Here is a 15,678-nt window from a genome sequence, read left to right on the forward strand (position 1 = left end):
AGCATGTTATATATTATTAAATTACATATATTAATTACGTAATACACTATTAAATTAAATATAATAAAAATTAAACATAATAAAAATATTTTTATCAATTTTTAAATAAACTCTCAAATAACTTGCATGTTTTTTTTAAAAGCTTGTTATTTATTTCTGCAACTTAGAATTAGCTAACATTGATTTTTATTGCATTAAATTTTATTTCTTATGTACTGTTGTTTATACAAGGTATCCCGAAATTTAAAGGTAATATTATTGCAATAAAATTTTGTGAAAAGTTAAGTAATAAAGTGGAAGCTATTTTTGTTATAAAATGCACGGTTAGTAAGAAATGAATATCTTATATAAATTAACGCAAGTTTTATAGGAAATAAAATGCCTTAAACGGTTTAATTAGATCTTAAATGTTTGTACAATTTTGTGTGAATTTATATATTACGCATATAATATATAAATTCCTTTGAAAATGTGCGCCGAAATGATTTTTCGGTCTTGAAACGCAAACTTTACTAAACTCTAGTAAATTTTACTAAATTTTGCTGCAGTAATACCACAAGTTAAATTGACTGAGCAATTTAACAATTTAATGCTCTTTACATATTTTAAAATGACGACCTTAATAATGCTGAATGATACATTAAAATCTGTAAATAATTAATTCTTATTGTGAAAAATATTATCACACGAAAAATATTATCACACGAAAATTATTTCAGCATGCACTTTAAAAGATATATGTAGTATATAAATTCACAGAGAATTATACAAAAACTTAAGTCCATCTAGATCGTTTAAGGCATTTATTTCCTATTGGTTGTGTTTCTCACATATACGATTCTAATCCCTGGGATTTATTATTGTTAACATAATTTGTTTAAAATAATTTTAATCTTAAAAAACTAGCTGACGTAATTTAATAATTATGAATAACGTAAATTACAAAATACACTAGGAAAAATGTTGAAAGATAATTGTGGAAGGAATTTTATATTGTTGTTGTTTTTTATTATGGGACTATATTAACATCAATTTGACAATTCGAATATTAAGATTTTATAAGACTGCAATAAGAATGAATGAATGAAAACATCACCGTTTTTTTTAAGGGAAAACTATATCAAATTGAACTTACTTTTTATTTATTACAATATTAATATCATTTAAATTTTTATAAAAAGGAGCGACGTAATGAGTTTATGATAAAAGATTGGAAGATAAGATTTATGCTTTTAGTATCATATATAGTATTAATGAAAACTAATTAATGAAAACTAATTATAAATAAATCGAAATGTTTGTTTTGTAAGTAATTTGTTAATAAATTGACTATATTTTTTCAACAAATAACAATCATTACTTGTTAAAACCACGTTATTGTTTGTATTTGGAAACTATTTTGTTCTATACAGTTTCTAAATATAACCTTTTAAAATTTGTCTAATCACAAACGTTGATTAAAAAATCTCTACGGACTCTGTCCGTATGATAGTGTATGAAAAGCGACAATGTTTTGTTTAGTATTTAATACTAATTGCACGCATAGCTACTGCATATAACACATATATCACAAAATATCAATTAAAATAGGATTAATTCTTTATTTGTAATTATATTCACAAATATAATAAATAAGTAAATGTTAAATTTATAAATTGTTCTATCTTATTAATATTATTATTAAACATGAGAGATACAAAAAATACGATATTTGTGTAAAAGAACATAAATAAAATATTATATATTATTGTGTTTAAATTAAAATATCAGTAAACATCTTTAAATATCAGTAAACAACCTAAACTCTAGCTAAATTTTAAGTGTTTGTATAATTCTGTGAATTTATATACATACTATGTAATCCTTTAAACTGCGTGCCGAAATGAATTTTTCTTGAAATGTAAACTCTACTAACGCACGATTATTGAGAATAATATAATTAAGGCCTTGGATGGAAGACTTCAAAGGCTTAGGATGGAACGCTCGCATAGAATGCTAATAGAGATTCGGGTTCGATTCTCGAATAACATATACATTAAAATCTACAAATAATTAATTCTTGTTGCGAAAAATATTATTTTCGCAACAAGAATTAATTATTTGTAGATTTTAATGTATATTATTCAGCACTATTAAGTTCTAAGATGCAAAGAAGCATCAATTATTAAATTGCTAGTCAATTTTAACTGGTGATATTACTGCATGCGATAGTTTAATAGAGTTTGCGTTTCAAGACCGAAAAATTATTTCGGCGCGCAGTTTAAAGGACTATGTACTACGTACGTATAAGTATATAAATTCACACAGAATTATACAAGCACTTAAGATCTAGCTAGACCGTTAAAGGTTTATTTCTTGGCAGGATGAGATTTAATATCTAATATTGTTAAATATCAAATCTTTTACGCGAATTAAATTATGCATGTAATAATCAAGCAGCATTTATCAAGCTATCAATACACAATTTTCATGACAGTGATTATGTATGATAAAGTAAATCGACCTTGTATTTTCTTTAAAAGTAGATGTACATAATAATACTTTAAGAAAACTTATCATATTGTCGACAGCCTAAGAGATGTTTTCCAAGTATACTCAATTGTAAGGATGGTCAACAATTTGGAGGAATCTAAAACTTTTATCTAAAATTACGTGGATCATCTATACATATAAATCCGAAAAGATAGTCGTGTTATATCTAAAATTATAAATTAAATTGATATTTGATTATTTATTACTTATGAAAAATATTTATTCATAAGTTACAAGTTCTAAGAAAAAAACTTTAGAAAGTAAATGAATAAGATAAAATATTGTTTTATTTGAGATATTATTTTTGATTGAACTGAGCATGGAAATTGAGACATTAATATTTTCTTCTGTACTTAAAATTTATACAAATTTTAATAAAATTTATAATTATTTATGCTATAGTCAAACTTATACCTAAATGTTAAAACCCAAACCAGCTCAGTAACGTTTTAAAAATATATTTAAAACGTATATGTTGGACGTTTTGATATAAAAACTATCCAGATTAGATTCATAGATATTTTAAAAACTTTTTAAAAACATCCAATGTTACCATTTTGGACTTCTTAAAAACGTCCATTTTAGATCGCAATTGATTAAAATTGGACTAAATTAATATATTAAACAAATTTTAGACCACAATCAAGACAAAATAATTATATGAGTATTATTATTGATTTATATTTTATTCGAGAATACACATCATAAAGTTATGATAAAAAAAAACGTTTTTTCCTTCGGGAACTAATTTCATAGTGCTTCGAAACGGTTACTCATCCAGGTAATGTTGCATACTGCCATCCACTATCCTTGATTTCTAAAATCGTATGGAAATATTGGAAACCGCTGCACTTCGATGATCAACGCATACATGTGAATAATTATGATACATCTGTTTAATATATGATCTAGATAAAATTTGTGTAGTTCAACTGAACATCCAGTCAATTACTGTCTAATATTTAATCTTAATGTTATAACAACTATTTTCAGATTAGGAAATCATACACTGTACTTTCATAGTACCAGTTATCATGTATATCATCTTCGACTAGAGATGTCTACAATCCGTTTTTTTCCTGTCGATAATAGTACGCTGTATTGATACGGATTATGTATCATGATGTATCTAAACAATATGCAGTATAAGTACAATGTTGATACATAATATGTTGATATATAATACATTATAATATCGTATATACTTTTTATGCTGCTACCGTATAGTTACCGTCCATCACCTCGTGACAGTACAATAACATACAGTAGCGGTATTATGCGAATATCATAGGATATCGCATGCTTGGTTATCTACGTAGATTTTTTGTCGTTGAAAATTTTCAACACATTACAGATGTCCTAGGGATGTCCATGGAACGTTCAAAAGACGCCCGTACATACCAACAAAAGTGAAATTCTTCGTGCGATGTTAAAAAAATTTTCACTTGTCAAAGTCAACGAAAGCAACACGTCGCGAGCAGATTTAGAAAACTTTTGCATAAGATGAACATTTTTTAAATGTCCAAATGTGAACATAATTTGTATGTTGAATAACGTACGTTTTTAAAACATTCGTATTAAGTCCATAGATGTTCGAATTAAAATCAGATTTGGATGTCCAGTAGATGTTGTGTCTGGGAATATAGATGAAAAAATTATTATTAAACATTTATTTAAGAACATAAAAACTACAGATCTATTCTTGGAAAGTCTTGGCATGGACACGAAGGAAATCCGCGAAAACGCATAATCTTTACATTTGCTATTATTTTTTAAAACTAAAATTTAAAAATTTTTGTATCATAATACTTTAGTAATCACTACAGGTATGTTAAAAAACGTTGTTTATTTAAATAAGATTGAGATGCAAATTAAAAAAAAATATTATTTCTGTGATTTTCAAAATAATCTTTCTAGAGAAATTAATAAAAGAAATTTTATTAATATTTTCATTATTTAATAATAAATTATTCTGTATTATTGCATTTTTAGCTAGTGTCTCTCTTGCTACAGAGTACAAAGTTATATCTCTGCAAATGAATATTCCGAATACGTCACATTTTTACATTCTACTTTTGGCATGTGGAACTTTATTAAAAATGCTGACGATGTTTACTCATGCTAACTGAGAAAACGTATTTGCTTATATTTCTGGCAAGATTATATAATATAAAGTGCATTCCCGGTTTAAAAAGTTAAAATTACGTATCCAGTTAAAATTACGTATATTGATGTATGTACTTATTTAGACTTAATCTATTTACTATGAAATTTTGTATTACAAAAAGATCAATGTGTAATTTTATATTAAAAAGCTCATTTGTTATTTTGAACAAGAATAATATAAATATATGTAATTCCGGGATAATATTTGATAATTATAAAAATTTAAATAAAAAATTAGTTTATTTTGTATACTGTATGTAATTATGTATATTGTATGTAATTATATATAATTATATATATGTAAAAATATGTCTATATAATTATATATAATTGTATGCAAAATATACCAATTTTTTATTTAAATTTTTATAATTATTAAACATTTTCCCGGAGTTACATAGATGGACATATTTTTACATATAATTATATATAATTGTATAATTCTGTACTATAATTCTGTAATAATAGATTCTGTAATAATAAATCGGTAAAAAACTAAAACAAATGGAGAATAAAAATGATGAGAATAAATATAACAAACTTATTTCTAAAATATGCCATTTATAAAGAATGAATGTAATGTATTTAAAGAGGCAGCAATGTATCCAATGAAAATTTTGAGTAAAACTTATTTGAAAATGTCTTAAAAATTTCCGAAATAGTATTTTCAAGAGCTGGCTTAATTTCGGCCGCTACAATCTTCCAGTTGTCATTTAAAAAGAGATTCATAGCATTAGATAAAGTATCATCGCCGTTGAACAAATTATTTAGATGGATGTTGGCCTGTCCAACGTCAAGATCTACGTAGAAGTCAGTAACGCGATAATGAGTCTCATCAGTTCTTCGAGATTGATAACGTTCGCCTTGGATGATAGCTATGACGTCAATATCTGTAAAATTGCCATGCGCCAATCCAGTTCCATTTATAGGCATCATCAAAATCTTTCCTTCCATATTGTAGCGTGCGTTCATCTCAAGACGTGGAAGATACAGTTTTAATCTAATGCGATTATTATCGATATCGATTCTGAAAAAAATAATTCTGTATAAATTCTATGTAAAATTTTTGAGGATTTAGGATAAAAATAATTTTAACACAATTTGATATAGAGCAACTCCGGTATATATAACTCCGCATTTAACAAAAATTAATTATTAATTTTAAATATTAATTTTAAATATTATTTACTATTCTTAAGGTAAACGAACTCAGTATCAGTAAAAACTTTGTACTGTCTATTATTATGAAAAAAATATTAGAAATCCGAAATATTTATATTTTGTATTAAAAAATGAACTTTTTTAAACTCTTGCATTTTTGCCGTACATCTCATAGGATTGAGATATATGGCTACTCATAGAGGAGGGAGAGGTATGTATGTATGGCTCATAAAAATTTACAAATAATGCATATAAATAAGACGTAAAATGACACAATAACTTATAAAATATGTTTACAAAGGAATAAGAATGATAAATATGTATATGTATATGAAGTAATAGATAATAATTACAATCTAATACATATATTACAAGAGGTACATATTTCATGTAATGTGCTTATTGTATTTAATGCACCGAATCCAATCTGCGCACTTTGTTTGCTTTAGGCATAAATCCCGCCCGGTAAAAATATCATATGTCCCAAACAGGTAGAATATACTGGACAACAAACTAAATAAAGAATATAAGAGTAAAGCACTTGAATTTTGCTATACAACATGCTTTATTATTCCTCTACACTTATATATATTATATATATTATATATATTATACACGAAATAATCATAAATCTTTTACGCGCCTTACAGTAATTATTTTATGTAGATTATAATTTATGATGGACTTATTATATATAGTGACAAATCAATTCAATCCATAATAATTTTATCAATATTAAAAAACTGAAATCGTAATCACAATACTAATATATAAAGGCATGTAACAGAATAGTTGTGGGAAAATTATTTCCACTTCTATTTCTTTTAGCTTTTGTTAAATTTCAGCACGGCGTATTTGCCGGAGTTATCCCAAGTATAATTTTGTGAAAAAACAATGAAAAAACATTCTTTCAGACATCGAATTTTCAAGATATGAATTAATTTTAATTCGATTTTTTATTCCATTGACTTATATATGCATACTTGACGCTCTTTAAAATAAAACTCGTTCCTCCTTGAATCTTGATATCGGTATATATCGATTTGATGGAAACTGGACCGACTGACTCGCTAATTTTAATCTGTGGCACGTGAAGTGGCTCACAAGATGGTATTTGTAATGCTGGAATGCCCGTTTTCAGATAAGGCCTTAACAAGTTGATACTTTGCTTTATGCATTCGTTCAGATTTGGATCATTGCGGTGGCATATCTTTAGAAACGGTGCTAGTAAACATATGTTTTATAATGTGAATTTTTTTTGTAAATATTATGGTTAAAATAATGTTTTATGTTAATAATTCTATAATTTAATGCTATTTAATATTTGAAATAAAGAAAAATGGATTCTCGGTAATAAAAAATTGTGATAATATGGCTATGATAGTAACGGCGCAGTAAGTGAGCGCAAATTGTTTCAAATACATATTTATAGTCAATTTATTACTTTACAATAATTTTCGGACATTTTGATTTTTTCTTAGATCATCTTCAGCGATTTAATAAAAAACCAAGCTCAGATGATGTATGATTGCTTTTGTAGCGGGGACTCGGATTGAAAGCGAAACTGTTTTTTTTTTTGTAGTGAATCGAAACCTGTACTCAAATTTTGTGAAGTTTATAATATCGAAACCATAACTGAACCGATAAAATGGTTATTTATGGTTTTTTTCAGTTCTTGATCTTTAGTCTTTATCCCTGTTTTTAATTTTTATTTTGCCCAAATCATCATTATTCAATCCAATGTCCATTGTCGCCTTCTTTCTTGGCAATTGGAATGCAAATATCTCTAATACCACTTCATGTGATATAAGGATCTGATTACAAGACATATTTTATATACGCTTTTTTAAAGATATTAGCATTTTGTTTATTTGGATCTTTCTCATTTGTTGTTGTTGTTGTTGTTGCAAGAATTTATTCTAAGTTATGAAATTTAAGAATACACATATATAAACTTTATGTAGTTCTAATGTAAAAAAAAATGAGATCTATCTAATAGAATATAAGAATAAAATAAATTGTAAAAAAGGAACAAGAAAAATATGCTTAAAATAATATTTACGTAATTTTTGTTCAGAGTTCATCATGTGATCAGTTGATGCCTCTCTCCTACTACACTTTCTAGATTAAACGAGTGAACACACACACATACACACACACACACACACACACACACACACACACACACACGCACGCACGCACGCACGCACGCACGCACGCACGCACGCACGCACGCACGCACGCACACACGCATGCATGCACTCTCTCTCTTTCTTTCTCTCTCTCTCTCCCTCTCTCTCTCTCTCTCTCTCTCTCTCTCTCTCTCTTTCTCTCTCTCTCTTCTTTTTCCCGTTCCTCCTCCCTCTCCTTAATAGAATGAATTTAAAGAATAGATAGAATAATGCGAGTAGAAAAAAAATCGTTAAGAACTCATAATTTTTCTTAAAAAAATATCAAAACCGGAATCGAACCAAAAAAAACCTTTTGGTTCCTGCTTTGCAGATGTAGCTAATATTGGAAACAGTGAGAGTAACATTAATTTATCTGGAATAACGTAGTCAAAAATTCGGATATGCTATAATTAAAAAAGGAGCATACAGTTCCCCCTCTCCCTTCCAAAATGCCAGTTATTCGTCACGACATCAAATATTTAAAAAAAATATCAAATATTGAAGAAGGCCAAATATGGATCGAAACGTTTATTTGTAATAATAACTTTAAATATGATATTGCAACAAATAACTGCCGTTTGGAGAAGGAGGGGGGCTGTATGCCTCCTTTTTTTAATTATAGTTATAATTGTTAAGCCCTTATTTATTTCTATATTGTTTTTAATTAGATAAATTGATAAATTATAATTAAATATATGTAAAATAATGTTTAAATATGGAGAATTAGTCAGTTAATAAACGTTAAATTAACAATCATTTCTGACAAACAATATTTATCTGATTTTTACAATTAATTGATTGATTTATCTGATTTAAATAATTGTTTGTCTAACTTTTATATTAATTGTCCATTTAAATGATATATATACATTTAAATAATATATATACACATTTTTAATCATAATTTATTAAATTGAAGTATATTCGGAATATATTTTGACTAGTGGATCTCAGGTAAATTGATGTTACTCTCATTGTTTCCTATACCATTTGTCATATCTGCAAAGACAATATTATCTGAGCTTGATTTTTGCTTCAATTTTTTGCTACAATATTAAATTGCTGAAAATGGCCCAAAAAGAGATCAGAATATCCGAAAATTATTAAAAAGTAATAGATTAGTTAAATTTGAGAAACAATTTGCGCTCGACTTATCGCGCCGTCACTACCATATTATTATAATTATTTAATATTTGATTCTAAATATATGTATAATATTTAAATTATTGGAAAAATCAATAAAAACTTGAGGCTATCATCTATTGTATTAGTAAAAGTTATTACACATATAAAATATTAAATTTTAAAACTATTAATTTTATGAAACGCTCTTGTAAAAGAATATATTACGATATCAATTATGAAGTATCACATTAATGCGACTTCTCTTTTTTAAAAGTTTATTTTAGTTTTTGTGCCGTTGTTTTTATGCGATTTATCCAATTACAGGAAATTTACGCAAATAGTATTAATATTAAATTTCATATTTATGAAGACACAAAATTAATAAAAAAAGATTAATATTAATTCCAAATGTATAAATGTACGTCAATTTGAAAATAAATCGCTAATTCTTTCGAATTTTTGCTATATTAAATAGAAATTAAATTATAAAGTAATATTTTATGTCTTAAGAAATGTAAAAAAGAATCATTATTTTTTTCAATTACTTTGTTCTTCATAAATTGTCTGAAAATTATTAATATAAAACATTTTATACATTCATACATATATTTTTTGTAATAATAAATAAAAATAAATAAAATAAAATAGTATAAATAAAAATAGATATACATATATATTTTGTAAAATAATTGATATTGATACTTACGTATATTGCGAGTTCTTACTGCAACAAATGCAGATATTAAAAACAAGAATGTTAATATATGCGCACTGATATGCATTCTGGTTACGATGAATTTTACGCGTATAATAATTTGTCAGTACATCAAAGTATCACTAAAAACTCTCTGAAGTCTGTCACTGAATTTATTGCGACCATTGCAATGCGCTGATTAGGCGATTGTCCCTCTTTATGAACCCCATTATGAGTCGATATGCTTATTCGACATGAAACGATATTTTTCCTCTTTGTGACACAATTAAATTCGTATTTGATGAATGTGCAATAAAATGCGATTTAATTTTTAATCGCTTTTGATCTTTAATTAATTCTTTTAATTGATTCTTTTTACAGAAATGTATATACTTGAAATCTAGATTTTTATCTATGATAATTATTCGTAGTATCTATTAGTAGGAGGTTATTCGAAGACCTTGCTCTCCATTACGTCATCGCGTAATGAAGGAATTTAAGAAAATGTTGTGTCGAAGAAAATATATTGATGTCTGACTAAGAACTACTTAACTAGCATCATAAAAGATTGGTCCATGGCTCAGATCTTCCATATCCTTCCATGATCAACTATAAAAACCTCTATCGAGTGCATCGCAGGCTTGTAGTCTACAGTCTCCTCTATATTTGCTCGCGACAATTTTTTTGAATTTTTTCTTGAATGTTAGTTTTCAAGAAATCGTAATTAATTATTCCTAAGATATTATCTAGAATTGTGCATAAACTTATAAACTTATAAGAAGCCTTAATGAATGTTGAATTGTATATGTATAATTGTATGCTATATATGTATAATAATTATCATGTGTTTTTTGTTTTGATATTTGTCGTTATTGATATCATATTAGTGTTGATTTATAAATCCGATTTATAAAACCGATTTACGTTTGAAAAATCGACGTGCTTTATTGAAGAATCTGAAGAATCTTTTCATTCAATTCTTGATTTCAAAAGAATACGACTAAAAAATTCGACATCTTTATCAATACTTAGTGTCTTAAAATTTAAAAAATCTGACATAAATTGTCGATTGTGACAAAATGGATGAATTAGAGCAGCGAAGTATTCTTTATGCTTTTGATGCTTTCTATGATGACTTTAACGAGATGTGGGCTGCTAGAGGTGTCTCAAATGATATGGAACAAGACAGTGTCAGGAGGCATTACGAAAATAGGCAAATTAGATCCATTGAGGGTACCGTTAATCAAGATTGATCAATCTGAGGGCGATGTCAATTACAGAGTGATTCTGAAGAACTTGGAGATTATCGGTCTTAACGGATCGGTTTTGGAAAGTGTCCATGTTGCTTGTGGTAGATTAAAGTCCAATCTGAATGAAACAGAAGTCGGATACGTAAGCTACAGCGATCTTAGAGATATGGATTCTATCAGATATAGATTCCATACTGTGACAAGGGAACCCAGTGTGTCTAAAGAAAGTTTTCAAGCCATCGTTTCGCCCACGAATCAAACTGCTGATATAAGGTCTTTTTTGCGATATCAAGATGCTCATTTCGATCGATTGCAGCAAGATCAGCATGGCATTAGAATGTTCGAGCAAAATCGGCAGTATGATCGGATTTCTTCGCGTCCTGTCATATCTGATGGTTCTTATAAAACCAATTTGAGATTATCAATTTTGAGACAAATTTTGAAAACGCCGAAAGTTTTAAATATTGGCCTACATTCAGCCTGTTTATACACAGAACACGAAAGGCGTTCAAGAATATCATAGAAGTCCACAGAATAATAAAGATCTCATTGATTGTGTAGTACAAAGACTTCACAGTTTAGAGGACATCAAGATAGTCGATATAATCAACAAAATCCTAGTGCCGAATATTATAGAGAACGAATTGGGGATGCTGAGATTTAAAAATTTATTTTATCTTATAATAATATTTTAAATTTAATTATAATTAAATCAAGTCAATTTTTCTTTATAATATAAATAGTAAGTTATTAATTATATTTATTATAATATTATTTGTACAATTTTGTTGAACTATTTTAAAATTTAGAATAAATATAGATTTGAAAATAATTTTGTTAGACTATTAAAATAATTTAGATAAAATGTTCAATTGATTGCTAGAATATTAAAAATGCATCATTGTTCATCACATGCTTCAGTATTTTGTATAAATATTTGATGTACAACAATATTATTTTCAGATTTGTATCTAGCTACATTTTTAGATATTTCAGCAAAATTATTTTTTGTTATATAATACTTTTTGTTATACTTTTAAATAATTTACATATATTATTAAATAAGGTGTAATTAATAAGCAATGGCATTTTCAAATTATAAAATTGAATGAAACAGATTTCTGCATCAGAAATAGTTGAGACTAGATTGAAAAATCAAGATGCAAGACCGCCTGTATCGTTTAATAGACAATCTCGATTAGATGTTGCATCTTCTATTAGGTGTACAACTTTGCTTCCGCCGTTTTTTTCCGAAATTCGAGGCTTTATTGTAAAAGACTGGTTATACATTTATGATTCAAAGTATTGTCCATCGCTGGCCACTACTTTTTCCCATCTTTCGGGTAGCGTACGAATCCCGCATCGAAAAAACTGGTCATCTTTTGAGGCTATCCACGAATCGATCCAATTTTTTACTTCTTCATAAGACCGGAAGTGCTGGTCAGCCAGGCCGTGTGCCATTGATCGAAACAAGTGATAGTCAGAGTAACGGCGGAGAAAAAATATTCTGGAGAATACGGCGGGTGGGGTAGGACTTCCTATTTCAACATTTCCAAGTATGTCTTGACCACTTTCGCAACATGGGATCGAGCATTGTCATGCTGCAAAATCACTTTATCGTGTCTCTTGTTGTATTGCGGCCGTTTGTCTTTCAATGCTCGGCTCAAATTCAATGCTCGCATCAATTGCATTCGATACCGATGGCCTGTGATTGTTTCAGTCGGTTTTAACAGTTCATAATACACTACGCCGAGTTGGTCCCACCAAATACAGAGCATGACCTTGGACGTTAAAATCACCGTTCTTGAAGCGTTGAAACCACTCACGACACGTTCTTTCACTAATAGTGGCCTCACCATAAGTATTTGAGACCATTCGATGAGTCTCAGCCGCAGATTTATTCATATTGAAGCAAAAAATTAAAATCTCCCGCAAATGACGAGAATTTGGCTCGTAAACTGACATTTTCAATCGAGAATAACTTTATGATGTAGACACAAATCGACTAATGTTTCTATGGGGTTATGTTGACAGATGCCCAAGTTTATTGTATGACGTCTATGATCTATTTATTTCGACCACCACTTACCGCTAAAGCCATCTATAGAAAAACGGCGGAAGCAAAGTTGTACACCTAATAGCAAAATTAAATTGTCAAGAAATATAATAAGAGAGCAATCCAGTTACATCGACATTGTTTATGCGGATGATAAAACTAATGGTAGTGTAAAACATTTCGGTAATTTGCATACCGATTTTCGAGAAAATCAGCGAGTATATGGCATTGAAGATGTCATGAAGGTCTTTAAGATTTTATTTATCTTAATTTACGATCTTTTTTAAATTATTGTACTAAATATTGTACAAAATTTTATTTTTATTTTTAAAAGTTTGTATAATTTACAAGATGCAAATCATTATAATATTACAGAATATTCGGGAGAATACAAAAATTCATTATCTACAATTTTACGGAAGGTGAAGCTTTAAGAAAGAGAAACGACAGTTAAAGCTGCGATAAAAGCCAAAAGATTGAAGGATCTAATCAGATATGCGAAAAACTATCAAGAATAGCAAGGATACTTCGAGCAAGGCATGCAACTGATCTATCATTATGGTGGAATGAATGTAAAAAATAATAGCGTCTCTCAAAACCAAAGTGATATCAAAAGAACAGAACGAGCTCATTCTGAATTGACATCTGATGAAGTAAGATTATTTAAATAAATATTTTCGATTTAGTAAGAAAATTGAATTATCCGAGTGTTCCTTAGTCAATAAATTTCTATAATGATAAAACTATTGTAATTTATTTATATGTCTGGAAATGTTTTAGGACAATGTGATGCATGTGGTTTTGAGAATACGCGTCCCGCTGCTTCGAGTAAAATCTCAATATACGCTTATGGGAAAAGTAGGAAAGGAGATGTTACATGGGAACGGTCTACTTGTTGAGAATTTTAGTAAGAAAATACCCGCATTTTGCGAAACATCGTGCTTGAAAATGATGCAAAGTTATAAATTCCTATTGCTTTCACAGCTGATGTAGTGGGCGACTTTACATTGGAATTGAAGAAAGTTAACGAAGAATTGATAATAGTTCGTGGTGCTAGAGCGAATCTATCTGCGATAGATAAGGAAATTAATTTTCACGGTATGGACGAGAAAGAATCGGTGCAAATCATTCTCAGTCATGGTAAGTACGAGCAATTTAAACATAGATGCAAATTACATTGTAATTAATCAAATCAATAAATAAAGAGCATAAAAGATCTTTTGCGTAATAATTACATACAAAGTTTATTCAAATTTTTGTTTTAGTTATTTTAAATATTCAAATTTATTTATAATATATTTAGTTTTTTGAATTTCAATTTATTTTCAAATTTTATTTATATTGTATTTGAATATAATTATTACGTGGAAAAGACCTTATGACTTATATGTTCTTATTTTATATATTATATTTATCGCTTTTACTTTTATTGCAAATTTTAATATTTGCTTTTTTAAGAAATAACTGAAATATTGTAATTCTCAGCATATTTCATTTTCTAATGGAAACAAATAAATATAAATAATTATTAACAGTTAATTATTAAAATAAATTGGTTGATAGTTAAAAATCCAGTTCTTGTCAATTATGTGTAGTCAATTGTTTTTATTGCGTGATGCGATTCTTTTGTAATTACTTGGTAAAATGAAAAGCCGAATTCTTTCTTGGAAAGTAACATAGATCGATCGGTGATATAACGATATCAGAGAACAAGTATCTTTCACATCGTTGATAATTATTATAACAGTATATGTAGAGAGAAGGTGAAAATGATTTTGTGTTTTACATTTTAAAATATTTCGTATACATTTTAAAAATGTTTTGCTTTAGGAATACGAGGAAAAACAGGATATATACAAAGCGTTGTGATTTGAATCAATGTCGCGGATTGTCAGAGTTGATCGCAGGAACGCCGATACATTCGAGTAAAAGTTCTCGCTTTCTTGTGAACGCAACCGAATAAACTCGTAACGAAACGATCTCGCGCGACATTAACTTGGTTAATTTCTCATTCTATCATTGACTTTTCTCCTCCTCCTTTTCCTCCTCCAGGTTTAATAGCTGCAGAGGCAGTCGCCGCAATGCTCGCTGATGACTTTGCGACCAAGGGACTTAGTGAGAGAATGGCCGACGCGCTGGTTTATAGAATGTACAAGGATTTACCAGTCAATTAAGCTGTCCGTTCGGTCGCTCGAGGTGATCGAGGATTTTACGTTGCTAATTTTTATTTTATGTATACTTATTTTTTTATTTGATTTTCTTACTTTTATTTGTACTTTTATTTTTACTTTATTTTAAGACGTTTTTTTAAAACATTTTTTTTATTTCTTTCTACATTACTATATATTTATAATCTATATATTTCGAAATTATTAACATGTTTAACTGTATTAGTACATACGCATTTATTATTTACAAGATTTATTTTCCTTTGTTTATTTATTTATTTATTTATATCTATTTAATTATCTATTGTGTATAGAAGATAAATTAATTTAGAGGAATCATTATTTATAAAATTAT

General features: G+C 28.0%; 1 protein-coding gene and 1 pseudogene across 1 annotated transcript; one reads left to right on the forward strand and one right to left on the reverse strand.

The window, feature by feature from the left end:
• Positions 1 to 5,283: 5,283 nt before the first annotated feature.
• Positions 5,284 to 10,003, reverse strand: LOC108687873 (protein takeout-like). The gene is made up of 3 exons (XM_018193889.1): positions 9,862 to 10,003; positions 6,843 to 7,083; positions 5,284 to 5,725 (listed from the first exon to the last, which is right to left on the reverse strand). The coding sequence occupies exons 1-3, from the start codon at positions 9,935 to 9,937 to the stop codon at positions 5,284 to 5,286; spliced, it is 759 nt and encodes a 252-aa protein (XP_018049378.1). The 5' UTR covers positions 9,938 to 10,003.
• A 956-nt stretch (positions 10,004 to 10,959) lies between these two features.
• LOC108687874 lies at positions 10,960 to 15,329 on the forward strand (annotated as a pseudogene).
• The last annotated feature ends 349 nt before the right edge of the window (positions 15,330 to 15,678 follow it).

Source organism: Atta colombica, unplaced genomic scaffold (genome assembly GCF_001594045.1).
Source record: "Atta colombica isolate Treedump-2 unplaced genomic scaffold, Acol1.0 scaffold22, whole genome shotgun sequence".
Classification (NCBI taxonomy): Eukaryota; Metazoa; Arthropoda; class Insecta; order Hymenoptera; family Formicidae; genus Atta; species Atta colombica.

Bases quoted from the DNA above. Each gene is read 5' to 3' on its own strand.
- LOC108687873 (XM_018193889.1), bottom strand. From the start codon at position 9,937: ATGCATATCAGTGCGCATATATTAACATTCTTGTTTTTAATATCTGCA. The intron at 7,084-9,861 runs GTAAGTATCAAT...TATGTTTACTAG, and splicing joins AGTAAGAACTCGCAATATAC to CACCGTTTCTAAAGATATGC. The intron at 5,726-6,842 runs GTATGCATATAT...TATTTTTTTCAG, and splicing joins TTTATTTTAAAGAGCGTCAA to AATCGATATCGATAATAATC.